At 42.3% G+C, this 23,565-nt stretch overlaps 1 protein-coding gene across 4 annotated transcripts in view; it reads right to left on the reverse strand.

Moving 5' to 3' along the window:
- Positions 1-7,749, reverse strand: part of AEBP2 (AE binding protein 2) — a 52,117-nt gene extending 44,368 nt beyond the window's left edge. For all 4 annotated transcript variants that reach the window (XM_049821785.1, XM_049821786.1, XM_049821784.1 and 1 more), the window contains exon 1: positions 7,046-7,749. In XM_049821785.1, the coding sequence (XP_049677742.1) occupies positions 7,046-7,689 (644 nt within the window). In that variant the 5' untranslated portion in view covers positions 7,690-7,749. The remainder of the gene's footprint in view (positions 1-7,045) is intronic.
- Positions 7,750-23,565: the final 15,816 nt, after the last annotated feature.

Here is a 23,565-nt window from a genome sequence, read left to right on the forward strand (position 1 = left end):
GTAACCCTCTATTAAAGAAAGTACCCATTAAACATTAGCAAATGAAGTTTAGCAAAAGATATTTAAGATCTTGAATTCTAGTACAGAGAAGAAAATTAGATATGGGAAAAGAAATCCCCGGTCTTTTTTTTTTTTTTTTTTAAACCACCATTAAGGGAAAAAAAAAGTACACTGGGATCTTGAGTGTGGAGCTTCAAATTTTTTCCCCAACTATTTTTTGTTTTTCAGTTTTGCAAAATCACAGTCTGACAATTGTAAACACTATTTTAGCACATCACAAACCCAATGATAGATAGCAAGCATAACATGGAATATTTATATTTCATTTTCTAAAACAAATTTATTTGAACACATTCATATTCTAAACACAATCAGCTCTGGGCAGAATGTATATAAAGTTATAAAAAGGAAGCAGTTATACAGATAGATAACAAAACAAAGAAATCTCTACCTCGAAGAATCTTCCAACTACAACTTTCATTTTGCTGCAAGTCATGCCACCGTATTTTTCTTAATAGCAACTGGGAGAGTGGGTAAAACTCACTGTTCAAACAAAGGAGTTCCTTACTCTCTTCTGTTCCCTTCTCCTGCACAAGTTAACTGGAGATTACATTCCCACCTGTTTCAAGGATTCCCTGCAATTACTTGGCTCCTTTACGGCAGAGACCACTTTTTCACTTCCTTTGGCTTAAGCTCTTGCTTTTTCCTCAGGCTATTAGACATATCTCATTCCCTATCATACCAAAAGTTTTCTGTACATATTTTGCATCTCCCCCTTGTCAGAAACCTCTATTCCCATCTCAAATACTCCATCTGCTCCCTTCTATGCCACATCCCCACTTTCCTACCCCATAATAGATTGCTCTACAACTGCCCCAACACAACAGGTTCTGTGTGTACTTCCACATTGCCATCTTCCATGCTAGCTCTACATACTGCTTGTTCCCCCACTATTATTCTCTAACTGGATAGTTCTTGGAAAGCTGTGCAGATTTGAATAAGAGTGGCTATGGTTGAACATTTCCACTGCATCATCCAAAAAAGTTAGGTTTATCTGTGACCAATTCCAGAAATGCATGATATCTCATCTCTGCCAAACGGATGTTCAGGCTGCACATAACACCCAGTTTAACTTAACTGCAAAGTGGAGGAAAACCAACCAAACAAAAACACACACACAAACAAACGAACAAAAAAACCCAAAAACCAACCAAGACAGTTCTTTCCACTACTACCTAGGAAATTCCCCGAAACAACCCACCAATCAAACTTCATATTCAGAAGTTACCAGACTTAATGTCAAAAATTTAAACAAAATGCACATAGACCTGTGTGGATGTATAAATCCAACATAAAAGCAATACCATTTCTCTCTTACACCGAATGAGAAAATGTTTTTCTCGAATTCTATTAAGTATATTTACATCTTACTACACTAAGTATAACAGCTCATTATACCGAGCTCTTTCATCTAGTTCACAAAAAGACCTCATGTTAACCACTCAATTATACCAACCAACAGCTTTATTACTAAAGATACTCACCATACGAAATATCTGGGCTGTTTTGTCTTCCCATCAAAAGCTATTTTCTTCAGTGCCAGAAAGGCCTGAACATAACCATCAGAGAAATAAGGGGCTTATTTTGCAGTTTGAAAGCAAATAACAGCAACAATAAATGCAGTCGGAAATGCCGAAAATGTAATTTTCAGCAGGATTTTGGAAACTCAGGTAATCTTCCATATATCCCACTGACACGTCAATATTACACACACTCTAAAAAAATTTTAACAACTTAACCACCTTGCCATATGTGCTAATGAATGATTCTTCACTTCCTGGATAGGAACAAGTGAGACTATGCAGCAAAGAGAGGCCTGAAGCACTTTTTAATCTGGTCACATGGATACATGAAGCATACCTATTAGTACCATATGCCTTCCTGATCATATTTCAAATTTACTATTCTGCCTTCATAAACATCACTCGTACAATTCAGATGTCAGTGCCTAGTCAGTCTTGAAAATTCTTCACTTTTAAGAGTTTCAAATCCCAGATAAAATAAAGACTATATTTAAACCTTTAAATAACTAATATTATAAAATCAGCACACCTATTAGATTTTGAGAAGGCCTTAATTTTAAACAAGACTAAAAAAAAACACAGCCTAGGCCCTGGATTTTTCATGTCTAAATCTCTTATCTTTCAACATGTTAGTTTCACCCTGCCTCATTTCACTCGTTAAAATAAACAAACCTGACAATCTGAAGCACAAAAAGGTTTATTATTGAAAAACTTCCTGAAACATCTGTTCTCAAAACTGCTTACCTATTACATGGGAACAGAATAATAGCATTTCTAGAAGTATTCTACATGTCTAGTATCGTTAAGATAGCTAGCAGTGTCCTTGAGCATTATTAGTATTCCTTGAATCAGTCCCTCTCAATAACCATTTCTGCCAGTTAATAAAAGTAAACATGAAAAGGCTCAAAAAAAAAAAAAGCAAGCCTTACAAGTTACATGAAAATCATTAATTAGTGCTGTGTGTGAGGGAAATAGGTCCAATGACAACCTATTACATTTGGCCTACCAACTAGTTAATCAGCACTTTATATACCAGTCAGCAAAACAGCTGATACCTCCAGCTAAAACATATTTTTTTTCAGTGCTTCTTGCCTAGTCAGTAAGAGGAGGGAGCAAAGGATAAACTGCTAAAGATGGGTAAAGATGATGTAAGAATGGAAGACCAGGTGTCACTTCTAGGTGAGAATACAAAGATGCAAGACAAATTCACAAGGGTGAACAAAAAAGCCCTTCATATAGGTTTGCTACTTTTCTGCTAAACATGTTATAACAATTGTGAGATCTACCACTGTTCTCTAAATCAAACAAGAATCTGATAATGAAATTATTTTCAGGTTCAAATATACTTCCCTAATAAACTTTCCAGTAAACAATATTTAAATTATTTCAGTAATCTGACACTAAGCGTTTGTAAGTAAATATTGTAGTTCAGCAATAACACATCAGTGAGCTGCAGATGCATGTTCACTGCATTCAGATCAGCTGATTTATACCCAAATCCATGCATCTACTTAGGCCTGGCTTCATTACCTGTGGCCCAATGCTAAACTTGGTTACTGTGTTTATAGTTAACTCAACCATTATTTTTTCCTTTAAAGTCATATCAAATGTTTCTCAGCATTGTAGTAAGACTAGCAGATCCAGAGAACTCTGGAGAAACACATCCATCCTTTCAGCACATGTCTGAAGTCAGGGAAAGGCACAGGAAAATTACCAGCATTCACATGCTGATAGTCTTTGTTCTAACTGTAAGTCTGGAGGATAACTAGACTTGAATGCAGCCTATTATTATTGAGCCAACTAATTCAAGCTTGCTCAAAAGTCATAGACAAACTTCAGCATGGTAGTGGGAGCTTAGCACAATTCCCAGGAAACACCTGGAATGATTACACATCAACAAGACACCTACCAGTCCTACAGTTATTGCACTCAACTATCATTACCGATACCACTGATCTGAAAATGCCACCTGGTTATCCTAGGTATCAGTTTGGGTTTTGCTATTTGGCTTCTGGGTTTTTTGCAGGGGAAGGTAAATATGTTTTAACAAAGTACAAAGTCTGTCTATGTGTATGGAAATGATTAAAATTCACCCTAAGTTTCAGGGCACTGATATTCAACTTTATATTTGTTTCTTGTGTCATTATAAACACTTACAAATTTCCTACAGTAATGCTCCAAATTATTTATTCTGTTAGCAGATACTCTGAAAATACATTCAAAATGTTAGAAGTTGCGGAATAGTAGTTATATTTTGATCATGTGCAAGATTTTTCTGTTCAGCTGTTTTATTTGTAGTTTATTTTATATTTGATATCACTAAACCAAAAATGGAAGTGATAACACATTGATAATTGTGGCAAATGATGAAGACCGTACACAAGGAAACAGGAATTTGATCAGTCACGGAATTCAGGCCCTCTCACCACACCCTCTTATTTATTCAAATTTTCTAAAGAGGAAACAAGGAAAAAAATTCCAAGCCTAGGGGCATGATCTGAATGTTACCAAACCTGCCTACAGCAGGAGAATCTTTACCAAGCGTACCCCTCTACCAGTTTCCTCTCGCTTAACCCAGGAAATGTAAATTCAAGCATGTTAGTTCAACCTCTCTCTTTCCTTTTCTCTCTCCGCTCTCCCCCAGGTAATCTTACTCTACATCACACTGTGAGATGAGACACCAAGTTTCTTATGACTTCAGAGACACAGGTAGTCAGCAAAGGTCATGAAGTACTGCCCAATATACCATTTCATATAAAATATCACTTAATAGATATGGTATGATTCTTTAATAGTTACAGAACTTACATTTTAATGCAGAGGTGACCAAATCAATGAATAATTACATCTTTAAGGATTTTATTATCATAAACCTGTACCTCCTCCTATAAGTCTAAGCTGTTCCCAGCTCTTCCCTAGTATTTCACCATCCCACCTCACATACTCTTTAGCTCTTCGGCATATCCCCTACATTTTGCAACACTCTGCTTGTCTATCTGATCATCTAAAAGGCACAAGATTATGCTGTAGCCAGCATCCAAGCAGCAGCAATCATTTGGATCCTAACTAGGTCAAGCAAGTGACTTGCTAGACTACATGTAGCAAAAATAATAAAGCATTCTACCATGCTGCAGCAAGGGGTGCATACAAAATGAAATTTCAATCATCAGGAGTAACAAATGGCACTCTCGGTAGCATTGCTCTTTTCCTACCCAACTCAACAACCAGGCTTTGAAATTACAGCACAAAATTCCCTCTCAGCACGCCAAGTTTTTAGCCTGCAAAGTTTTATCTTGAACTGACAAAGATTAAAAGGAAGGCGCAGTCCTTATTTAAACCAGTAAACGCAAAGAGTCCCACTCCTGCAACTGAGTCTGTACCAATGGTACTGGAAAGGAGCAACGATGAGTACACACATGGATTTAACTGTGTGACTACAGCAAGAGAACTGTAAGAACAATGACAGAGAAAGTAGCACACTAACTCTGGAGTGCACAAGCAAGGAAGGCATAATGACACTATACTTCCAGAAAACCCCTGCAAATTATTTCTGTTATTTCCTCAACCCACAAACTGACATGCACTCAGATAAGATCAGGATTACATTTAGATTTCAATTCGATGAGAAACAAGAAACTATTATCTTAAAACTCCATTATGTACCTCTCATTTTTCTAGCAGTCTACTCCCATACTTATGTGATTTCACATAAAGTCTCAGCTTTTGAAAAAAACCAAAACAATATCCAAACGCCCACCCCTCCCTTCCATCTTGCACAAGTTTGAAAGAAAGAAAATGTGACTCCTATGATTCTCAAAAGTCAGATGGAAACCAAAGAATGGAATTTTTTCATCTCATCTTAAGACTTTTAGGCCAATTACATGGTTTTGGGAAACTGACTCACGAGGGTTTTGTTTGTTTGTTTTTAACACTTGAGGTTAGATCTAGTGATGCCCCACTTCTGAAATACGGGTATTTGTATAGCTACACAGAATTTGATCTAACATATACTCAAGTACATTTCTGGACCAAACCACATATTTCTTCACACTTAACAATGAAACTGTCTCAATAAAGTACAAACAAAATTTTAATTGTTGCTTAGCTGTAACTCTAAACAGGGAAGTCTGATACGTTTTAATGCCAAACTTAAATTAAAAAAAAAAAAAACAGCACAAGTTTCTTAAACTATTTGAAAGGACTAATGAGTATAGGGACCTACAGCATTTTAAGACCGCTCTTATGTCCATTTTTTATCCTATTTTCAGTTTGTCAATTAAACCGTTGCACACAACATCCAAGAAAGCTACTACATAAGCCATGTTCTTTGAAATGCTTGACTTCGTAGGCTAAATCAGAGCTGAAAGGTTGAATTCAACCATGTGTGAGAATTTGGTTGTGCCTTTCCACAAGAATCAAGCTAAAGTCTTGGTAAAATGAGATGTGTAACTTTAACATACAAAAATCTACAAAATAATCTTTACATTTACTATTACAAAACTCATCCAGAGATGACTGAGCCTCAAATTACCGAGCCTCGCTTAATAGTGTGCGTGTTTATTACTTGGGTACGCCTAATACGGAAAAGCTGGTCCCCTTTTTTATTTTAGTAAACTAGATTATTCCCCCCCCCCCCCCCTTGCGCTTTCAGAGGTTACCACTCAGCTTTCTGCTTCTAGTGAGTGTACAGACCCGGGTGCGAGCGAGCGCAGGAAAACCCACATCCACTGATGATTTCCCATCCCGAAGCTTTGGCACACCCCGCCTGTGCGTTAGCGCAAGAAACGACCCTAAAGAACCCCAAAAGCACCATCTGAAAAAACTCAGCGGTTCCTGAGGAAAGCGGCAACCAAATATCTTCACCTGAAGAGGCAGCGCCCGGGGCTCGGATCGCAGCGGGGGCCGCTCCGGGGCTCTCCGTAAAGCGCCTAACGGCGACGGCTGCAGCTCCAGCAGCCCCCCACGCAGCCTGCCGCCGGGGGCCGGGCCGGGGGGGTGCGCCCCCTCCTCCCAAAAGCAGCGGGCAGGCTTTCGGAGGGGGCCTGGAGGAGCAGAAGCCGCAGCGGAGGGCCCGCCGCGCCGCCGCAGGCCGCCCCCCGCCCCGCCCGGCACAAGTTGGCCGGAGAAACCTGTGGCTGCCCCCCCCCCCCCCCCGCCGCCGCCCTGACAGCCCCCGCGGCCGGGACGGGGTACGGGGGGGCGAGGGGCGGTGGGCGTCCGGGGAAGAGGGGCCCCTTCACCGCTGCGGCGGGGATGGCGGGCGGGCGGGCGAGCCCCCCGGCGCTGCGAGGCGGGGAGGCGGCCGGACATGGCGCCCGCCCGCCGGCCCCGGGACCCGAGGGACCCCCCGCTCCCCGGGGAGGGGCCGGGGCCGGGCAGAGGCGGCGGCCGGCGGCGGGGGGGGGGGTGGGGAGGGACGGGACGGGACGGGAGACGCCGACGACGACGGGACGCGCACTGACCTGTCCTCCGAGTCCATGCGGCTGAGGGGCTCCCCGTCCGAGGACATCTCCAGGCTGCCCCGCCGGCCCCCCGACGTGGCGCTGCAGCTGCTGCTGCCGCTGCTGCTGCCGCCGCCGCCGCCGGTGCCGTAGCCCTCGTCGCCACCGCTGGACACGCTGCTGGAGCTGCTCCCGCCGCCGCCGCCGCCTCCGCCGCCGCCGCGGCCCAGCCCGTCCTCCTGGCTGCCCCGGGGGCCCTTGGGCTCCTCCTTGGCGTCGGCCTCGCTGCTGCCGCCGGGGCTCAGCGAGCGGGTCTCGTCGCTGCAGCAGCCGCTGCTCGTGCTGCTGCTCCCCACCAGGCTGCTCTCCTCCTCCTCGCCGCCCTCCTCCTCCTCCTCCTCCTCCTCCTCCTCTTCCTCCTCCTCCTCCTCCTCGTCCTCGTCCTCCCCGTCCCCGGCCTGGCTGGCGCTCTCCGGGCTCGGCTCCGACATGCTCTCCGCCTCGCCGTTCAGCAGCAGCAGCGACTCCGTCTCCGCCGCCGCCGCCGAGGACGAAGGCGACGACGAGGATCCAGCCCCGGCCTCCTCCTCCTCGGCCGCGGCGGCCGCCGCCTCGCCGGGAAGCAGTCCCTCCGGCTCCGCCATGTCGCTGCGAGCGGCCGCCATGGCGCCTGCGAGTCGCTGCGAGCGGAGCCGAGCCGAGCCGAGCGGGGCCGGGCGCGCGCGGCGGCGGCAACGGCGGGGGCGTGCGCGCGGCCGCGCTCCCTCCTCCTCCTCCTCCTCCCGCCCTCCCCCGCGCTCGCTCCCTCCCCTTGCCCTTCTCACCCGCACAATCGCGCGGCGGCGCGAGCCGCAGAGAGGAGGGGCTCGGGCCGCCGCCGCACGCGCTACGGAACGCGCCCGGGGACAAAAAACGTGGGAAGGGCGGAGCGGCGGCCCTCGGCGCGGGGTGCCGAGGGAGGCGGCGCGCGGGAGGGGCGTTAACGGTCGGGCGGGGCGGGGCGGAGCGGGACGGCGCGGCGCGCGGCGCGGCGGTTGGGCGGCGGGGATCCTGGCCCGCTCCTAACGCCTCGCTTGAATCGCGTCATCGTTACTCACCGCGTCGGGGGGAAGAGCGGTTAAACACTCGTGTGCGGAGGGGCGTCCCGCAGGACGAGCCGGGAACGGGGAACGAGGCGCTCCCGCCCAGGGGCCGCAGCCGCCGCACCGCCTCCGGCTCCCCCCCGCCCCGGGAGAAATCCCGGCGGCGCAAGCGTCCCACAGCTCTCGGCCTCAGCAGCCTCCCGTCCGGTTCAGTCAGGAGCTGGGTTAAGCCTTAGGCCTCCGGGTCTGCCGGAGGGAGGGGGCAAAGAGAGCGGGAGTCACGGCTGAGGAAAACTTGGCGACATTTGCGTCCGTGAGAGGAAAAAGGGGGGAGGAGGCTGTAGGGACTCCGGAGTTGACTCGTAGTAACTTAAAATAGGGGGGAAACGGAGCTTACGAGAAAGGGAGAGACGAGGCTCCTTCGCAAAGAGAGCTTACAGGGTGCCGGTCACGACGTGACATTACCCAGTGAGGACTGTCAAAAGACAAGCTCGGCGGAGACACAAAGGAGACAGAAAACGGGTTTCAGCGATACTGTCAAAAAGGAATGAAAAAGCAACCGTGCTATGCAGTGAGGAGAGAGAGAAAAGAGAATAAACTAGATGTGGCTCTAAACCTCTATTTGCAGTAAAGAGGCGTGCTGGCTACTGGGCAAAAGCAGTATGACTAAAAGGGAGTGCAAAAAACGGACTGCTGCATTCAAATGAAAGTAAACCCAAAGAGTTCAATGTCCTAAAACTGCGGAAATTGGCTAATTTTTTTTTCTCATGAACCTAAATTTGGTTCCGGAGGCATGGGGTTAGTAAATTTGTTGAGTAGGGAATTGTGTCATCTGAAAAAAAAAAATCTGTGTATGTGTAGAAGGGGAAAGGTGAAAGACAGCTGAACAGGATGACTGTCAATCACATACAAGGCTTCAGAACAAATTTTGAAAATTAATTTTAATATTAAAGTTGGATAAAGTTTACTAAAGGTAGATCATGCCAGACTAATGTGACAGGCTTTTTTGACCAGAGTCTTGTCTATATGGACATCAAGAAAGCATTCGATAAATTGGCACGTGGAAGTGATTAGCAGAAGTTTATAGGATGGGGATTTGCAGTAGAACAGGAAGGTGGGTGGAATCTGAACACAGAGATGAAATCAGGTAGCTTGACAAATTATTGGAGGCATGAAGAGGGTAATTGAAAGTATAAAATGCTATTCCACATGAATTTTAAATGTCATATATACATCTATCACTTTACCCAACTCTTACAGAGCGTGCCACATTTAAAAAAAAATCGTGAGGCAATGGTAGTTTAGTTTAAAAACAAACTGCAAAACACAGAACCGCAACTCAGTCCAGAAAAACATTGTGCCTTCTGCACAATAGGAAGAACATCACCAGTTCAAGTTACAGCAGGCATATCTGGCTTATCCACAGAGATCCTAGATTCCAGGAGAAATTAACCACGTAGGATTAAAATCTGGAAACAGTGCTTCTAAGACTTGCATTAGCATAGCTGGAGATGTCTCCCAGCCCATCAACAAATGTAGTTGTTAGCAGCAACTCCAGCAACCCGTGGTGGAGCAGTGTCAACATAGAATGAATGCCACAGTGCTGAAACAGCAACACATTATTGGAGCAAAGGGACATGACATTGGATTAATCTTTGGAAAGAAACCAATGACATCTTTAACCTGCAGAGGAGCATAAGCAAACTTAGGAAACCAACAGCAGCAAAAGAGTGATGATAGTTTCCGAGACTTCTAGAAACCAGCATCAGCTAGAAAGTGGAAATGTAAGAATGCTTTAAAAAAAAAAAAAAAAAAAAAAAAAAAGACAAGGACAGCTGTAATGCTGTTTCATATGTGTAATATAGGTAACGCTGGTCTACTAACTCCACCAAAAGTCACCAAACCCTGAGCTTCTACATCCTCTTCTGCCTTTCCTCCTTGCTCCCGGTAACAACGTGCCCTGTACTTCACTTAGGAAGGTGTGGCACTCCCGCGTGGGTGTTGCTGCCGCTAGACTTATCAAACAAAAATCGTGAGGTTTCAAAAACAAACGACACCCTTTGATTCAGTCAGAAGACGGCAGCAGCTGAAGTAATTCCTGTTTCTCTTCTACCTATAGATTTCCTTCTGGAGTTCTCTGCTGTAGCAAGAGACAGAATCAGTGAGGTATCAAGTCATGAGAAACTAAAAATATGTAAAGGACTTTTAGGTAAAAGACACCTTTCACAACCTAAGAATATGAGAAAGAAGGGGGGAAAGTTACTTCAGAGAACTTCTATGTACCCTAATGTAAATTGTCCAAATCCACTCGTGTGTTCTCAAGCCCATCAACGTCCTTCCCCCCCCGCAAGTCTCTCAGGGTTTCTTGAGGTCGTGTGTGCACGCAAGGCTCCTTGTGCTTGTGTACCGAAAGCAAGCAGGATGATTCAGACCTCCCACTTTACTAAGCAGAGCGGTAGAGACGCCAGCTCATTAGGTAATTTGTGTATTCGAAGAGGGTCAGGGAAGGAAACCTCTGGACACAAATGAATAGGAAGGACGGTGTGAACCTGCCTAATGGAAATCACTTAGCATTTAAGCAAGAGATCAATACCAAAGGGGTCACTACTGCAGCAGGCAGTCATCAAAGAAATATTCGGTGATAATCTCTTGGTGTTCTGCTCTCAGTTTTTCAAAACCACAAAATTCTGTGTCCAGGCTTGGTCCTTGAGTGCTATAGCGAAGTCCTAATCAAGGGCAAGCAGCAATGATTACTTGAATCTCTTGTTACTGAGCTTTCTCTGTGCAAAAATAGGCAGTTTACCAAGGGTAATTCTCCTTTTTCTCCAAGATTTTTGACTTTTCAAAACTCTTGAAAGAGGAGATTTGTCTGAGAACAAGTGAGTCTAGAACTTGCAAAGGCATTTCAATCACTTGCATTTGAATGGTCTGATAAAAGCTCAAAGCAGGAGATATGCTGTTAGGAAATCCTTTGGAAAAAAGAACTTAAACATCCACTTAGGCTTTGAGGGAGGATGTTACTCTGTCCTTCACACAGAGGACTTCTGGTATGCTCAGTTTAGCTTGGTATGATCATTTTACAACAGGGACGATGCTTTAAAACTGAGATATTTATGCTGAGGCATACTAATCTGTGGTACTTGGAAAACATTCTCAACAAAGTACAAAATAAATAAAAAAAAGTCAGTAGATAAACTAGGAGAAGCTTGTTCACAGGCAAAGAGTCCAAGCAGAACCATTCTCCACTACTGTGAGAACAAACAACATTGCAGACACAGCAGAGCAGGGAGAAGAAATTAAGATTTTATTGTCTTACCTCAGGAACACCAGGATGCAGGGCATTCACATTGACAGCAGAATCAATAATGAGCACACTCCAAAGAAGTAGTTTCTTCTTTTCTTGAGTCACAACGATTTTGCTGCTTTGTGGGGTTTTTTTTGAAGGACAGTTAGGTGAGATCATCAGAAGATTTTGTACATGTAAAGCAGGTTTTTTGAGGTTTTTTTCCTAACGTTGATCAGTATCATAACACTATAATGTATAGTATGCAAGCAAAACACTTCAAAACAGTAAAAAGGGCCTACAAAGAGAGAAGAAAAAATGCCGTAGGCATAGGAGACAGGAAAAGCGACATCCCGTCTTGCACTTGTTAGGATACCAGGGAAAATTCTGTGAAACATAACATTTGGTCAGTGGACTGCCTTCTCCTGTCCCTGCCTCCCCATGCATGTCTTACTGCAGGAAATTCCTGCTGTCTGAACCTCATGACTCACCTTGCTCACAATATTCTGCCTGCTCAGCAGCCTCTGGAAACTGCACCCTTCCCTTCTTTCTGCCCCACCCTTCCCCATCCAAATTCAAGGTCTGGAGGAAGAGGCTGCAATCTCCCATTGCTTCAAGTAAGCATCCAGCACTGGTTCTCACCCTTCCCTCCAGACCAGACTGAAACTGCCTCATTCTGCAATTCTGACCCCACCCTCTCCTGCAGCACCCAGTTAATTCTCCCTTTAAACTCGGCTTCTACGCTGTTTTCTTTTTAAAGCTGCCTTTAATCTTTCCCCATACTGTTTGCTTAGAAGCCATGACTATAGGAAACTTCAAGCCTTGCCTAGGTTGAGTCAACCAAAGGGAGGCTGCTGGGAATGCATGTTGGGCTGGGGTCCCTCTTCTCTCCCCATTCGGTGGCGAGCCCTCACTGGGGCTGTACACTGGCTTTGCAAAACACTGCAGCAATATGAATCCTAAATACTGCTCGTGTCCTTCTTCCCCCTTTTCCCTGCACATGCTTTGTTACAGCTCTCATGGTGACACACTGCCTCTTCTGTTGTGCCAGCACAGCTGTCTCTGAAATTCATGCCATGAGCTAGACCAAGGAACTGCTTTTAGTGGTAACTAGGGGGGGGGGGGGGGGGGGGGAAGAGGGGGGGCATTCTGTTGCTGCTAGGTCATGAAACTTCAGAAAACTCCAGACAGCTCAGTTAAATGTAACTGTGCCCACTCTGGGGATGGGGAAAAAAAAAAGGAACAGAAAATTTAAGAAATTATTAAGGTGACACAAAGGACCAGGAGTTAGTTCAGGAATGAAAAACCCTTTTCTATCATTCTGGAGCTCATCCAAAAGCACATCCTGACATTATATTTGCATTTGTATTACTGTAACAACTTACAAGCCCAGTGGAGATGAGGGCATCTTTGTGTTAAGCCACCTATAAACACAATGAGTAAGAGGAAGCCCATGTTCTATAGATGTTCTGATATAATTGCAAGGAATCAGATATTTTACAAGTGCATAAAACGTCTTCTCTAAAATGTATGCTAATTGATGTTAAATTTGCTGTCAAGTGATATTGAAGGAAAACACAAAAAGCAAAACAAGAAGGCATGAAGATTTCTTGTAAGTGAAAGATACAAAGCTTTGAGTTCAAGGCATTAAGTGGACTCATAATATGGTTCTTTTATGTGCTTTACAGCTTGTTGCAAAAACTGAAACATAAACTCAGAATTTCAAATAGATACTATTTAGCTATGATAAGCTATTAGTTATTATAGATACCGCTGAGAATGAACTCAGAATTTGCTTCAAAAGCAAAAGCTACTTGCAATACCTCTGCACAGGTATATCTATCTGAATATTAATCCTGTCACCCTGTGTCTTAATTTTTGTGAGTTCCAGGGACTTGCATAAATATATGCTAAAAATGTGTTGTGCTTTTCTTTGAAACTATTCAGAAAGTTTTCCAAATGCCACATTGGAAAATTGAAATAGCTGATGCAATACATCATATGACCAGGTAAAACAATAATATATGCAGTACTGTACAAGCAAATAGACTATCTTTTCTCTGTCATGAATATTGTCAATATTTTTATATTGTGATTCAAGAAAATATATAAATTATCAGAGACATTTTCTTTTCCTCCCAAAGTATCTTATACCTCCTTGTGTACATTTTTAACTTGGCACAGTTTGCTCTTTTTCAATAAAAAGCAGCCAAAATTCTTAAGTCTCAGAAAAATCAACATTCTTGAAGGGTACAATTTAGATTAGTTTTAACCATAAATAATTAACATATTTGCTTCCAGATTAAAGAGTCTTTAGCATGCTGTTAATTTGGGGAATGCATGTTTTCTACATTCTTATGCAAACCAGAGCTGGATTCCAGCTTTAAATGAAGGTGTGTGCCGGACCACAAATACAGGGTTGCCACCACTATGTTCATTTATTTTCTGCAGGTCTGTTACTACAGAGCATTACAATAAAACCGGGGGGGGAGGTCATCCCAATGGCGGGGGCAATTCTGCACAAGCCCGCTAGGCAGTAAATCCCAGCAGGTTTTTTTTCTAAAAATGTAGATGTGAAGTCAAGAGCAAAGTCCTTCTTTGCACACATGGAGATTCTTTTCAAAACCATAAAAGTAATCAAGATCTTGCATGTTGCAAAACCAGTGTGTAACCATTACAACCAAACAGAAATGCATAATGAATTGAATGCTAATTAAATACAAATCACAGCTTGGAAGGAGTACAAGTTTGCAGCAGATTTCTATGTTCTTCTAGGATTACTTTAAAGCTCCTCTTCTTCAATTTGTGGTCATAACCAGAATATGGTCTTAAATTTTTTTAAAATTAATATTTCATAAAATTTAAATGAAATCTAGTTATAATGTTTGTGCCTTTTTTTTTCTTCTTCTTCTTTTTTTTCTTGAAACAATCTCTTGTCTTTCTAAGATCAAGCTCTTGTGAACACATGTCCTTCCAACCATGGTTGTCAGCTTCCCAGAACACGTTGTGATGGGCCCAGCAAGGGGCCCTGAGGATAATTAAAGTGGTGGAGCATGTCAGATGAGGAGAGGCTGAGAGGGCTGGGACTGTTCAGCCTGGAGAAGTAAAGGCTTAGGGGAATCTTATCAAGGTGTATAAATATCTGATGGGGCAAGTAAAGAAGATGGGCCCAGACTCTTTTCAGTGGCGTCTGGTGAAGGGCAAGAAGCAATGGCCACAAACTGAAATACAAAAAAATTCTATTTAAACGTAAGAAAAAACTGTTTCACAGTGAGGGCTGTCAAGCAGTGGAAGCAGTTGCCCAGAGAGGTTGTGGCATTACCATTCCTCAAGGTATTCAAAACACACCTGGACATGGTCCTGAGCAGCCTGTTCTAGCTGACGCTGCTTTGAGCAGCAGGGTTGGACTCGATCTCCGAGATGCCTTCCAACCTCAACTTTTATGCGATTCTGTAAAGCTGAGATATTGTTCCCATGTTACATAAAGACACAGGCATTGTCAAATCTGCAAAAACAGTAAATATTTTTCTGCGTCCCCATATATAACCATATGCCCTGGCTTTGCTCCAGCTTGGAGATGAAAACCATGTTCACACCGGTCATGCCTTGCACCATGATTTCTAAAGATGGGAAGGGAGGCCTAGTCAGGAGTCACAGAAGCTGAGCTGCATGACTGGAACCAAGCCATGAGTGCCTGCAGGCAGGTTTAGATGCAGCCTGAAAGCCTAATGACTGCATTCAGAATTCGCATGATAGCACGTATGACAAATTTAGGGTCCTGCTAAATCCTGTGAGATTAAAAGTGGCATACATCTAAGATTACATACCTTCCGTGACTGCCAGATCTTGGCATGCTAGAGAGTTAAGGGAGGGAGGTTATCCATAAGAGAGGCATTTATCACCCAGTCTGGTCAGCCTTGGGCAAGATAGTCTCATGGAAAAGGTGTCAAAGTACAGATTTCCCAAAACCTTAACAGCTGGACGATTCCTCTTCTCTCCCCACTGCTCTGCTCATGTTACAAGAAAAATTCAGGTCATGGAATGTTTATTAAACAGCTAGAGATATACAGAATTAGTGTATTTAAATAGAAATTATTATTTGGTAGGCTTGAGCACAAGCAAATACCTGAATTTCAGAACAGTTCGGATTTGCATCCAAAAACTAGCTTTTCCATTATTATGGTATTCACCAAACAGCAGAAGTCATACTCAAAGTAATCAAAACTAATTTAACAATTACAAAACCAGCAGGATCACTTTATTGTCATTTGCCACTAATGACAAATATTTATTATAGAAAGTGTATTTGTCTTCTGAGCTATTAAAATGTTTCCAATTCATAGCTCTTCAAACCTTTCCTATAAGATCAAGGATCTGTCATGTTAATGGAAAATAAGCAAAGTCCATAGAAGTAGAGCATCCCTCTCTATTCTCAATCAATCAAATCTGAGAGAAAGAGGGAGATTGATGAGAACAACCTACTTTTCTGTGCATGGCATTCACTGAATGTGAAAAGGGGTTTCAGAAGGACCGAGAAAGTAGCTGTTGTCATGACAGCACTAGGAAGCGCAGGGACTGAAAAGATCTTCATCGGCTCACTGCAGCAATTCTGTGCCAAAGGAAATGCACTGCCTGTCTGCATATTGACAACAGAGCCAGGGGAGTGCCTCCTTGTCAAATCTCCCTGGTTTTACTCTGCAAACTTCCCCACTCTTGCCCTCTGAAGCTGGAATATAGTTGCAATCTGGTAAAAATGGAACTCTCCTTCACCCCCTCCTCCCCCTTCAATACCCCCCACACCTCCTGTTCATCTATCTGGTTTAACAGGGGCAGCACCTAGTCTTCCTGTACTCCCTTTTGCCCCACCCTGGTAACAAAAATGCCACGTAGAAGGCAGCAGTAATCTGCAGAAAACCTATACAAATACCAGCACTTTCTGCAGTCCAACTCCATCGACATAACAACTACCACTCCTGTTATCTCAATGTTATGGGCCAGCATGTCTGTATGCTCTGATGTTTGCATGGCAGCTTCGGGGCAAGAACCTGAGAGGATTGCTGTGGCAGTATCAGCTGCTTGGGGTCATGCTTTTGACAACAGTGGGATCTTAATGTGGTCAGCTCTTGCTATTCCATTCCAAGTAAATGCATTGTCTTTCATGCTGCAGTTAGGCAACCTGCTGTCCATGCCAACTGCTCCACTGTAATCACCACAAGCACCAGTTTGAGACTCTTCATTCACAGTGAAGCTTTTCTTTTACTGAAATTTTTCTTTTACTGAAATGGCTGAAAATGGTTGCTGCATGGCTGAGATCCTCATAATGTAAACAAGGAAGGAGAAAGTAAGGTCTTTTTGGCTATGCACATGTTGATTGAATTCCAGTACTGTTTATTTGAAGCACTGGGAAATATAAACATGAACATTTGGAAACTTGCATTGTGCTCCTGCCGATTATCAGTAATGGAATGGAAACTGAGATCCAGCACTTTACACCCAATCTCATAACAGCCACCTTTACTGCAAATTAAATGATCAGAGATGTCTGCTCTCAGATGAGCTCTACAAGCCTTGTCAGAAACTTTGGCTGCTCTGGTATTGATTGCAAAATTCCCATTGACCTCAGTGGGGCCAGAATGTCAAACTCAGCCCAAGAGCTGGGGAACCAAGGAGTTCCGAGGAACTCATAGCAAATCCTGATGTTGTTGGCTGATGGAGGATGGCTACTAGGAGGTGGGGCCATATCACACAGGAGAGTCTAAGTTGCACCGTGACCCTTCCATAATTCAGAATTTAAATAGTTCAGAGGGTCACTCCCTCAGGAAGCCTGGAATACATTGCAGAATTGGGAGACCTAAATCCTAAATTAGCTTAATGCCCCAATGATGTGCCTTAGAGATGAGCTGCATGTCTTCTAATAGCCAAAGCAGCAATTCCCCTCTCCTGAAGTCTATTCCCAGCTCAGTTGCTCGCAGACTCTCCAAAGCAAGGGACACATAGTCCTTGCTATAGGAGTGGACAAACCATTTTATCATTTTGTTATGCAGCACTTTAACCATGGTTAGGATGTGCATAATAGTCTCTTTCCCAGGATTGCTCTGAAGTATAGTTGTCTGCCTGTCCAGTGAAAGCTCGTTATACGTATACATGGAATGTTCCCAATCGAGATGGGCCTAGTTTTTAATGACATAACACTTCTGATTCTATGTAGTCTTTTAAAACTTCTTTTTTTTCAGCAAAGATGACCATTTATTATGTGCTTAATGATTTTTGCCTAGTGACACATTTAAACTGTATTCAAGAAAAAAATTCTGTCTGGTACTTTTCCTAGGCAGTTCAGTGTCCCAAACCAACCTACCATAGCACTTAAAATATAGTAGGAAAATGTGGCACTATAAAATCTTAGCAAGCTGTTGCTATAGAGGCCTACTATCAGGATGAATGGCAGCAGTTTGGCTTTATATTACATTTAACTAGATAATTTATCAGAACCATCATCTCTACGGTTGAATTTCGAGGTGGGTTTGGCAATGTTAAGTATTTGTTTCATCTTGGTGAAAAGTCGATTCAGCTATTTAAAGCCTGGGAGATACAGGAAACTTTTTTATTATAACAATTTAGAGCAATAAATGTGGTGCATCTTACAATTCATGCCTACATGTCTTCACATAAAACTGGGGATTCTAAGTTGAGAAAAATATGTGATTTATGTTGTGCTAGCGCATGAGAGGTACAACGAAGAGGCATGTATTATAGAAGCATAACTTGGGCACTGAAAAGTGTTAAGGTACCAGCTCTGTAGAGAGCAATGACCTACTTCTGCCTTATTCTTCTGCTGCCTGCTACCTTGAGGACCTCATCTTACACAAATGTTCCTCAGCCACATTCACTTGCCAGTTTCACAACCTGGTAGCAAAGCAGCCAGTTTAAAATGGACTTTACAGAAAAAAAAAAAATCCCCCCCCCCTTGACTATTTTCATATGAATTAAGTGCTGGACCAATGGCTGTGAACCACTTGTCTTTCAGTTTTGTTATACTAGCATGCATTTTAGAGGTCTTTTTCATACTAATATAGTCAGGTTTTGGGACTCTCTTTTATTGCACTAGGTGATCTCAGTCCACCACCTGCACTGTACTGTGGTAACCTCCTTTGGCATATTGCATGTATATATATTTCCATTGCAAGTAACATATTATCATCAGCTTATGCTCTACAGTAAAATATATATGCAAACCTCAACAACCGAGTTTATATCATGCTTAACAAAGTACGCCAAAATAAATGCTGGTTTAAAATCTATATAAATATTAAAACATGACATATTTGAGAGTTACTCCCCTCTTCCCTTACCTAATTATAGCATTAATAAGCAACATGCTGAATTTCAGCTGAGATGTAGTAACCACAAGAGATCAGACTCGCACAAATTCTCTCTCCTATCATAATGTTTGCAGTATGAGCATGTTTAACTTTTAATCATACAAGCTGTGCACCTGAAGCCAAAACCACTGTTCCTATCTGGGCTCAGGTCTGCTATATGAACTCTGTTGCTCTGTTTGTATGCAACTCCGGATTAGGCCAAGAACATATTTTCTCTGTTTTGCAGTAATTTGTCCTGTAGTTCCAGTTTAATATGATTGTCCACTTTTTATCTTTAACTGTTGCTGTGCATGATTAAACAGCAATACCATGACACTTAAAAGTCACTTTGTCTTTATGGTTGGTGAAGCAACCCCATTTCATGGGCAAAGGAAGGCTCCGAGACGTGGCTACAACCTTGCAAAGAAACCTGTTTATGCAAAGTCACATCAAGAACTTCTTTCATTTAGGTTAAAGGATCAAGTCCTTAATATTTGAAAATACACAATAAACATACAACACTGAATCATTGAGGATGAAGGTTAATAAAAATACAGCCTGGCATTAACATTAAAAAGGCTCTAATTTTTTCTTCACAGGTAATTAGTTCACACAATGAAATAATCTCCTTTCTTATCCTGGAAACACATGCATAAAACAGCTCAGATAACATCATTTACATACAGGCTGCTGCATCCGCATGTTAATGTCTGGCAGTGAAAAGTTCAGACAAGTTTGTAATCCCCGATTTCCTGCGCGTGCTCAGCACCCAGATTCCCAGAAAGTCAGAAGAGAATGGGATACTAAATATTACTAAGAAGACAGGTCAGCTGCAGTCTGTGCCGCATCTGGACAGCTTGCAAGTTATATTTTCCCAGACCACAGGATCTTTGACAGTTCTGGACATTTTAACATCGGGGTTTTTTTTTAAACACATATTGGTATTTGTGTACCACAGTTTCTTTTGTCAGTCACTTACGGTTATGGCGATCATTCTAAGCCTATTATGCTGCTGCCACTTGCTTTGTCCGCGTTACTATATTGCTCGGTATTGGAACCAATCTGCATTCTCATTTAAAGCACTATCATGTCACCCATCAGCAATCATTTGCTTTCATCCCCTAAAACTACTATACAATGGCAACCACGCCATGAGGACAAAAGCACAGGCAGAGAGGAAAAAGGAGGAAAGCTGAAGTGGGAAAGCGGCAGCGGCAGCTGCGGCGAGGCTAACTTTGTTCTTTCGAGGTCCTTCCGGGTGAGTACTTGAACTTGGACTGATAATGTACGTGCCCTTCATCTTTTGCTTCCCCTGTTAACACAACTTATCTTCCCAGTGCAGATCCTAGAAGGAAGCTTAGATTGGCTGCTTTTGCACCAAGGCCAACAGGTAAAAACACTGTTTTTACAGCACAAGCCAGTGAGTCTATGCCTACTGACAGCTGCAGGAAAAGGGAGGGCTGTGGGAGGGACAGCCTCCTATTGCAGTAATACTGATTGCCAGCAGCACTTTTCAAAACACGTATCCAGCTTGCTGGGCATCCTTAAAATCAACAGTTCTTGGAGGATGGAGGAGGCCATCTGATCAAGTGAACAGAAATCCAGTTTGCTGCATTCAGACAAAGATGCAGTTACAACATCCGAGGGTTTGGGAATTGGCTAGAAAGTCTGGAGTGCTTCGGCTTTAACTGGGATTCATTTCTGTGTACAGTCATCCTCCTAACAGTTTAGAGCCACCAGCTGTAAAGAGATCCTAGACTTCACAGACTGCTTATGATTAATTGCCTGAAAATGTTGTAAAAGTTAGGGATTCTGTTCCAAGGCGAAATAACTGGAGTGCTCTAGCCTGGAACCAGACAGACAGGGAAAGATGTATGGTAATTTGTGCAGAGCACTTCTCTGAAATAGGCATGGCACAGAGCAAGGCTTTAGACTCCTACCTTTTACAAACATGACCTAACTGTGCTCCTTGGGTTCCGCATGATTTTAATGAGGCAAAAATGATCAAGATGTCATGACCTCTGTCCTTCCTTCTCCTAAATTCTGGATAATGGAAATGAAGAGGAGCTTAGCTAGGTTATATTTAGCAGATCACACAGAATGGAATAGCTTTAAGATCACGACATAAAAGGTTTAAAATAAAATGCTGTGAATTCAGAGGAGTTATCCCCCATATTCCACAGAATCAGATTATATAAGCAAGCATGCTTTTCCTAATGTTGCAATTCATTTGAGTATTAACCAATTCCTCTTCACTAACACAATTTCCTACATGGTTGAGAAGCTGGTTCTTTAATTAATAACTGTTACCTTGCAAATAGTGATCAGGATCTCACACATTATCCAGGCACTTCGTCTTTATTAAAAATATTTATTATTTGTAGGCACAATATACTAGAAACAGTAGTTACAAAGTATTATAGGTATGTAGGCACAGGCTAAGAAAACAGCCAGAAATGTTATTCAAAAGTGCTTTAGATCAAACAATCCCAGATTTCCAGGAAATCTCCTAGCTCACAAAAATGACACCTTCAGCTAGTCCTCACTCATACACAAGTTGGCTTCCGTGCAGTACCAGCCCTTGCATGTGTAAACTCTGAGACAGTCTCCAGGCAGGCAGAAATCAAACACAAAATAGCAGCAGTCACAAATATCAGAAAACATTAATCGGAATGTTCAGTTGTCATTGCCTTTTTTCTCTCTATCTAGATATGACCATTTCAGTGTATAAATAGAATAAATGCAATAGCCACTAATGTCTGTTTTCAAGACTGGTGGATGAGCATGAAAATACTAAAAAAAAAAAAAAAAATATTAAAAAATCATTCCTCTTTAAAGCTAAAACATCTGAAACAGCCTCCATCTTCTTGCTGACTTGGGATTTTACCAAGAAGAAAGTTGCAGAATACAGAGCAGTTGACTACACATGTAATCAATGTCAAGACTCAGCAGAAATTCATATTGTGAAGAAGTTATTTTTATGACTTGAGAGTTGCTGAATTTTGCAGCTTTTTTCAATCACTTTGAAATGTATTCGTCAATTGATGACAATTTTCTCAAAGAATTTCTTATATATTTGTACCTACTAATTATTTGATTTCTAGCAGTGCGACTAGTACTTTGAAAAAAATATCTTTTTTTCATCTAAATAGAATCTATTGCTGATAATAAGGGAGATTCACATGCAAGTTACTTGGAAATTTTGGGTGCCTCACATCATATGCTTTGAGCTTGATCTTTCAAGATGCTAAGCACCTGCAGTTTTTGGCAATTTCAAGCAAGAAACTAGTGTCCTGAATTCAGCTGCTTTTGTAGGGACAGACAACTGTTGTATGGATAACATGGTTTTTTCTCCGTACAAGGAACGCAGAATATTTTACGCATTGGGCTGGAGTGGATTTAAAGCTGCAAAAGAGTGTCCTGGACAGTGCCAGTCACTTCACTGTGATTCACAAAAACTACCAGATGACAACAGATGAGGACCAGGTATTTTTCTGAAAGTTTTCATTGACCAAATCTCTAGACTGCAAGTAAATCTTGCATCTTCCACGTATAAAGTTAAACCTGCGGGGTCTGCCTTTTTTTTTTTTTTTTTTTTTAGCAGTACTCCTTTCACCTTCGAAAGAGGAAGAGGGTGTTTCCATTTTTAGTCTGAAATTCTTTGAAGTATTCCTGCTCCATAGAACAGAGATCTGGATAGAATTTGACAAAAAATTAATTCCTCATTTTAGGTTTGGTTTCAGCAATAAAGAAGTTAATGAGATCACATCTGTTTTTCTCCTGATATACTCACTGGAAACAGCACCATTTGCTTACAGCTTTTCTTTTATTCCAAACAGAACCTAATCCAGCCTAAATAAGTGTTCTTAAATGCATCCATAGCAAGACTCCCATATGAGCCAATTCGCAACCACTGTGGTGATGTTACTTACCATAGTTACAATTAAAGAGTTGCTTGCAGTTTCTCAACAACTGCTAGATAATATTTAGACAGACCTTAAAAACATTTTCTTTGGCATACAACAGACTGAAGAAACATCACAAAAAAAACCCCAAAAACTTAATTCCACAAGTAACATTTGAATACTGACACATCTGGAACAGCTGGGTAACAAGTTGTGCGTGTCAAGTTTAGAAAGCAGCTGCTTTTAGCCTTCATTTTGGGCCAGACATTTGCTTTCAGCCACCAGTATATTCCATTTTATTTTGTAGCAGCTTCTTCAGTGTTCCCATATGGACAAGCTAAACAGCTCCAAGGATATAACAGCAAGTATATATAATGTTCTTTAGAAGAAATGAAGGCCAGATGTTGCTTTGTTATCTTCACATGCATCCTTAAAAAAGTTAAATTGTTTCAGATATATTATTAATGCCAGGTATAGGCAATTTGTTCATTGGCCATTTAAATGTCAACTTTCCAAAGGATGGAAAATAACATTTTAACTGAGGATTCAAACTGAAATAAGATTAAACCACCCTAGAATAACTTAAGAAAATAAGTACAGCAAAATCCAGGATCACAGGGACAAAAAAGTATTGTGCAGAGAAGACATGATGACCCACTTCTCAGATCTGAATAAGTACTGTTTATGATTTATTAAAAACAAAAAAACCCACCCCATCTTATTGTTACAAAGGAATGACAAGTTTGGGGTAAGAGTTATCCAGCACCACCACTGATGAAAGATCTTCTACTCTGCTGCTTTACTCAACCAGGATATAACTTAAGCCACCAATCCAAGTACTAAAGAATTCAGAAGATGTATTACTAACAGTGTAATCCATTAACGTTTTTCATGTATGTACTCCCGGTTACTA

Source organism: Accipiter gentilis, chromosome 18 (assembly GCF_929443795.1).
Source record: "Accipiter gentilis chromosome 18, bAccGen1.1, whole genome shotgun sequence".
Lineage (NCBI taxonomy): Eukaryota > Metazoa > Chordata > Aves > Accipitriformes > Accipitridae > Astur > Astur gentilis.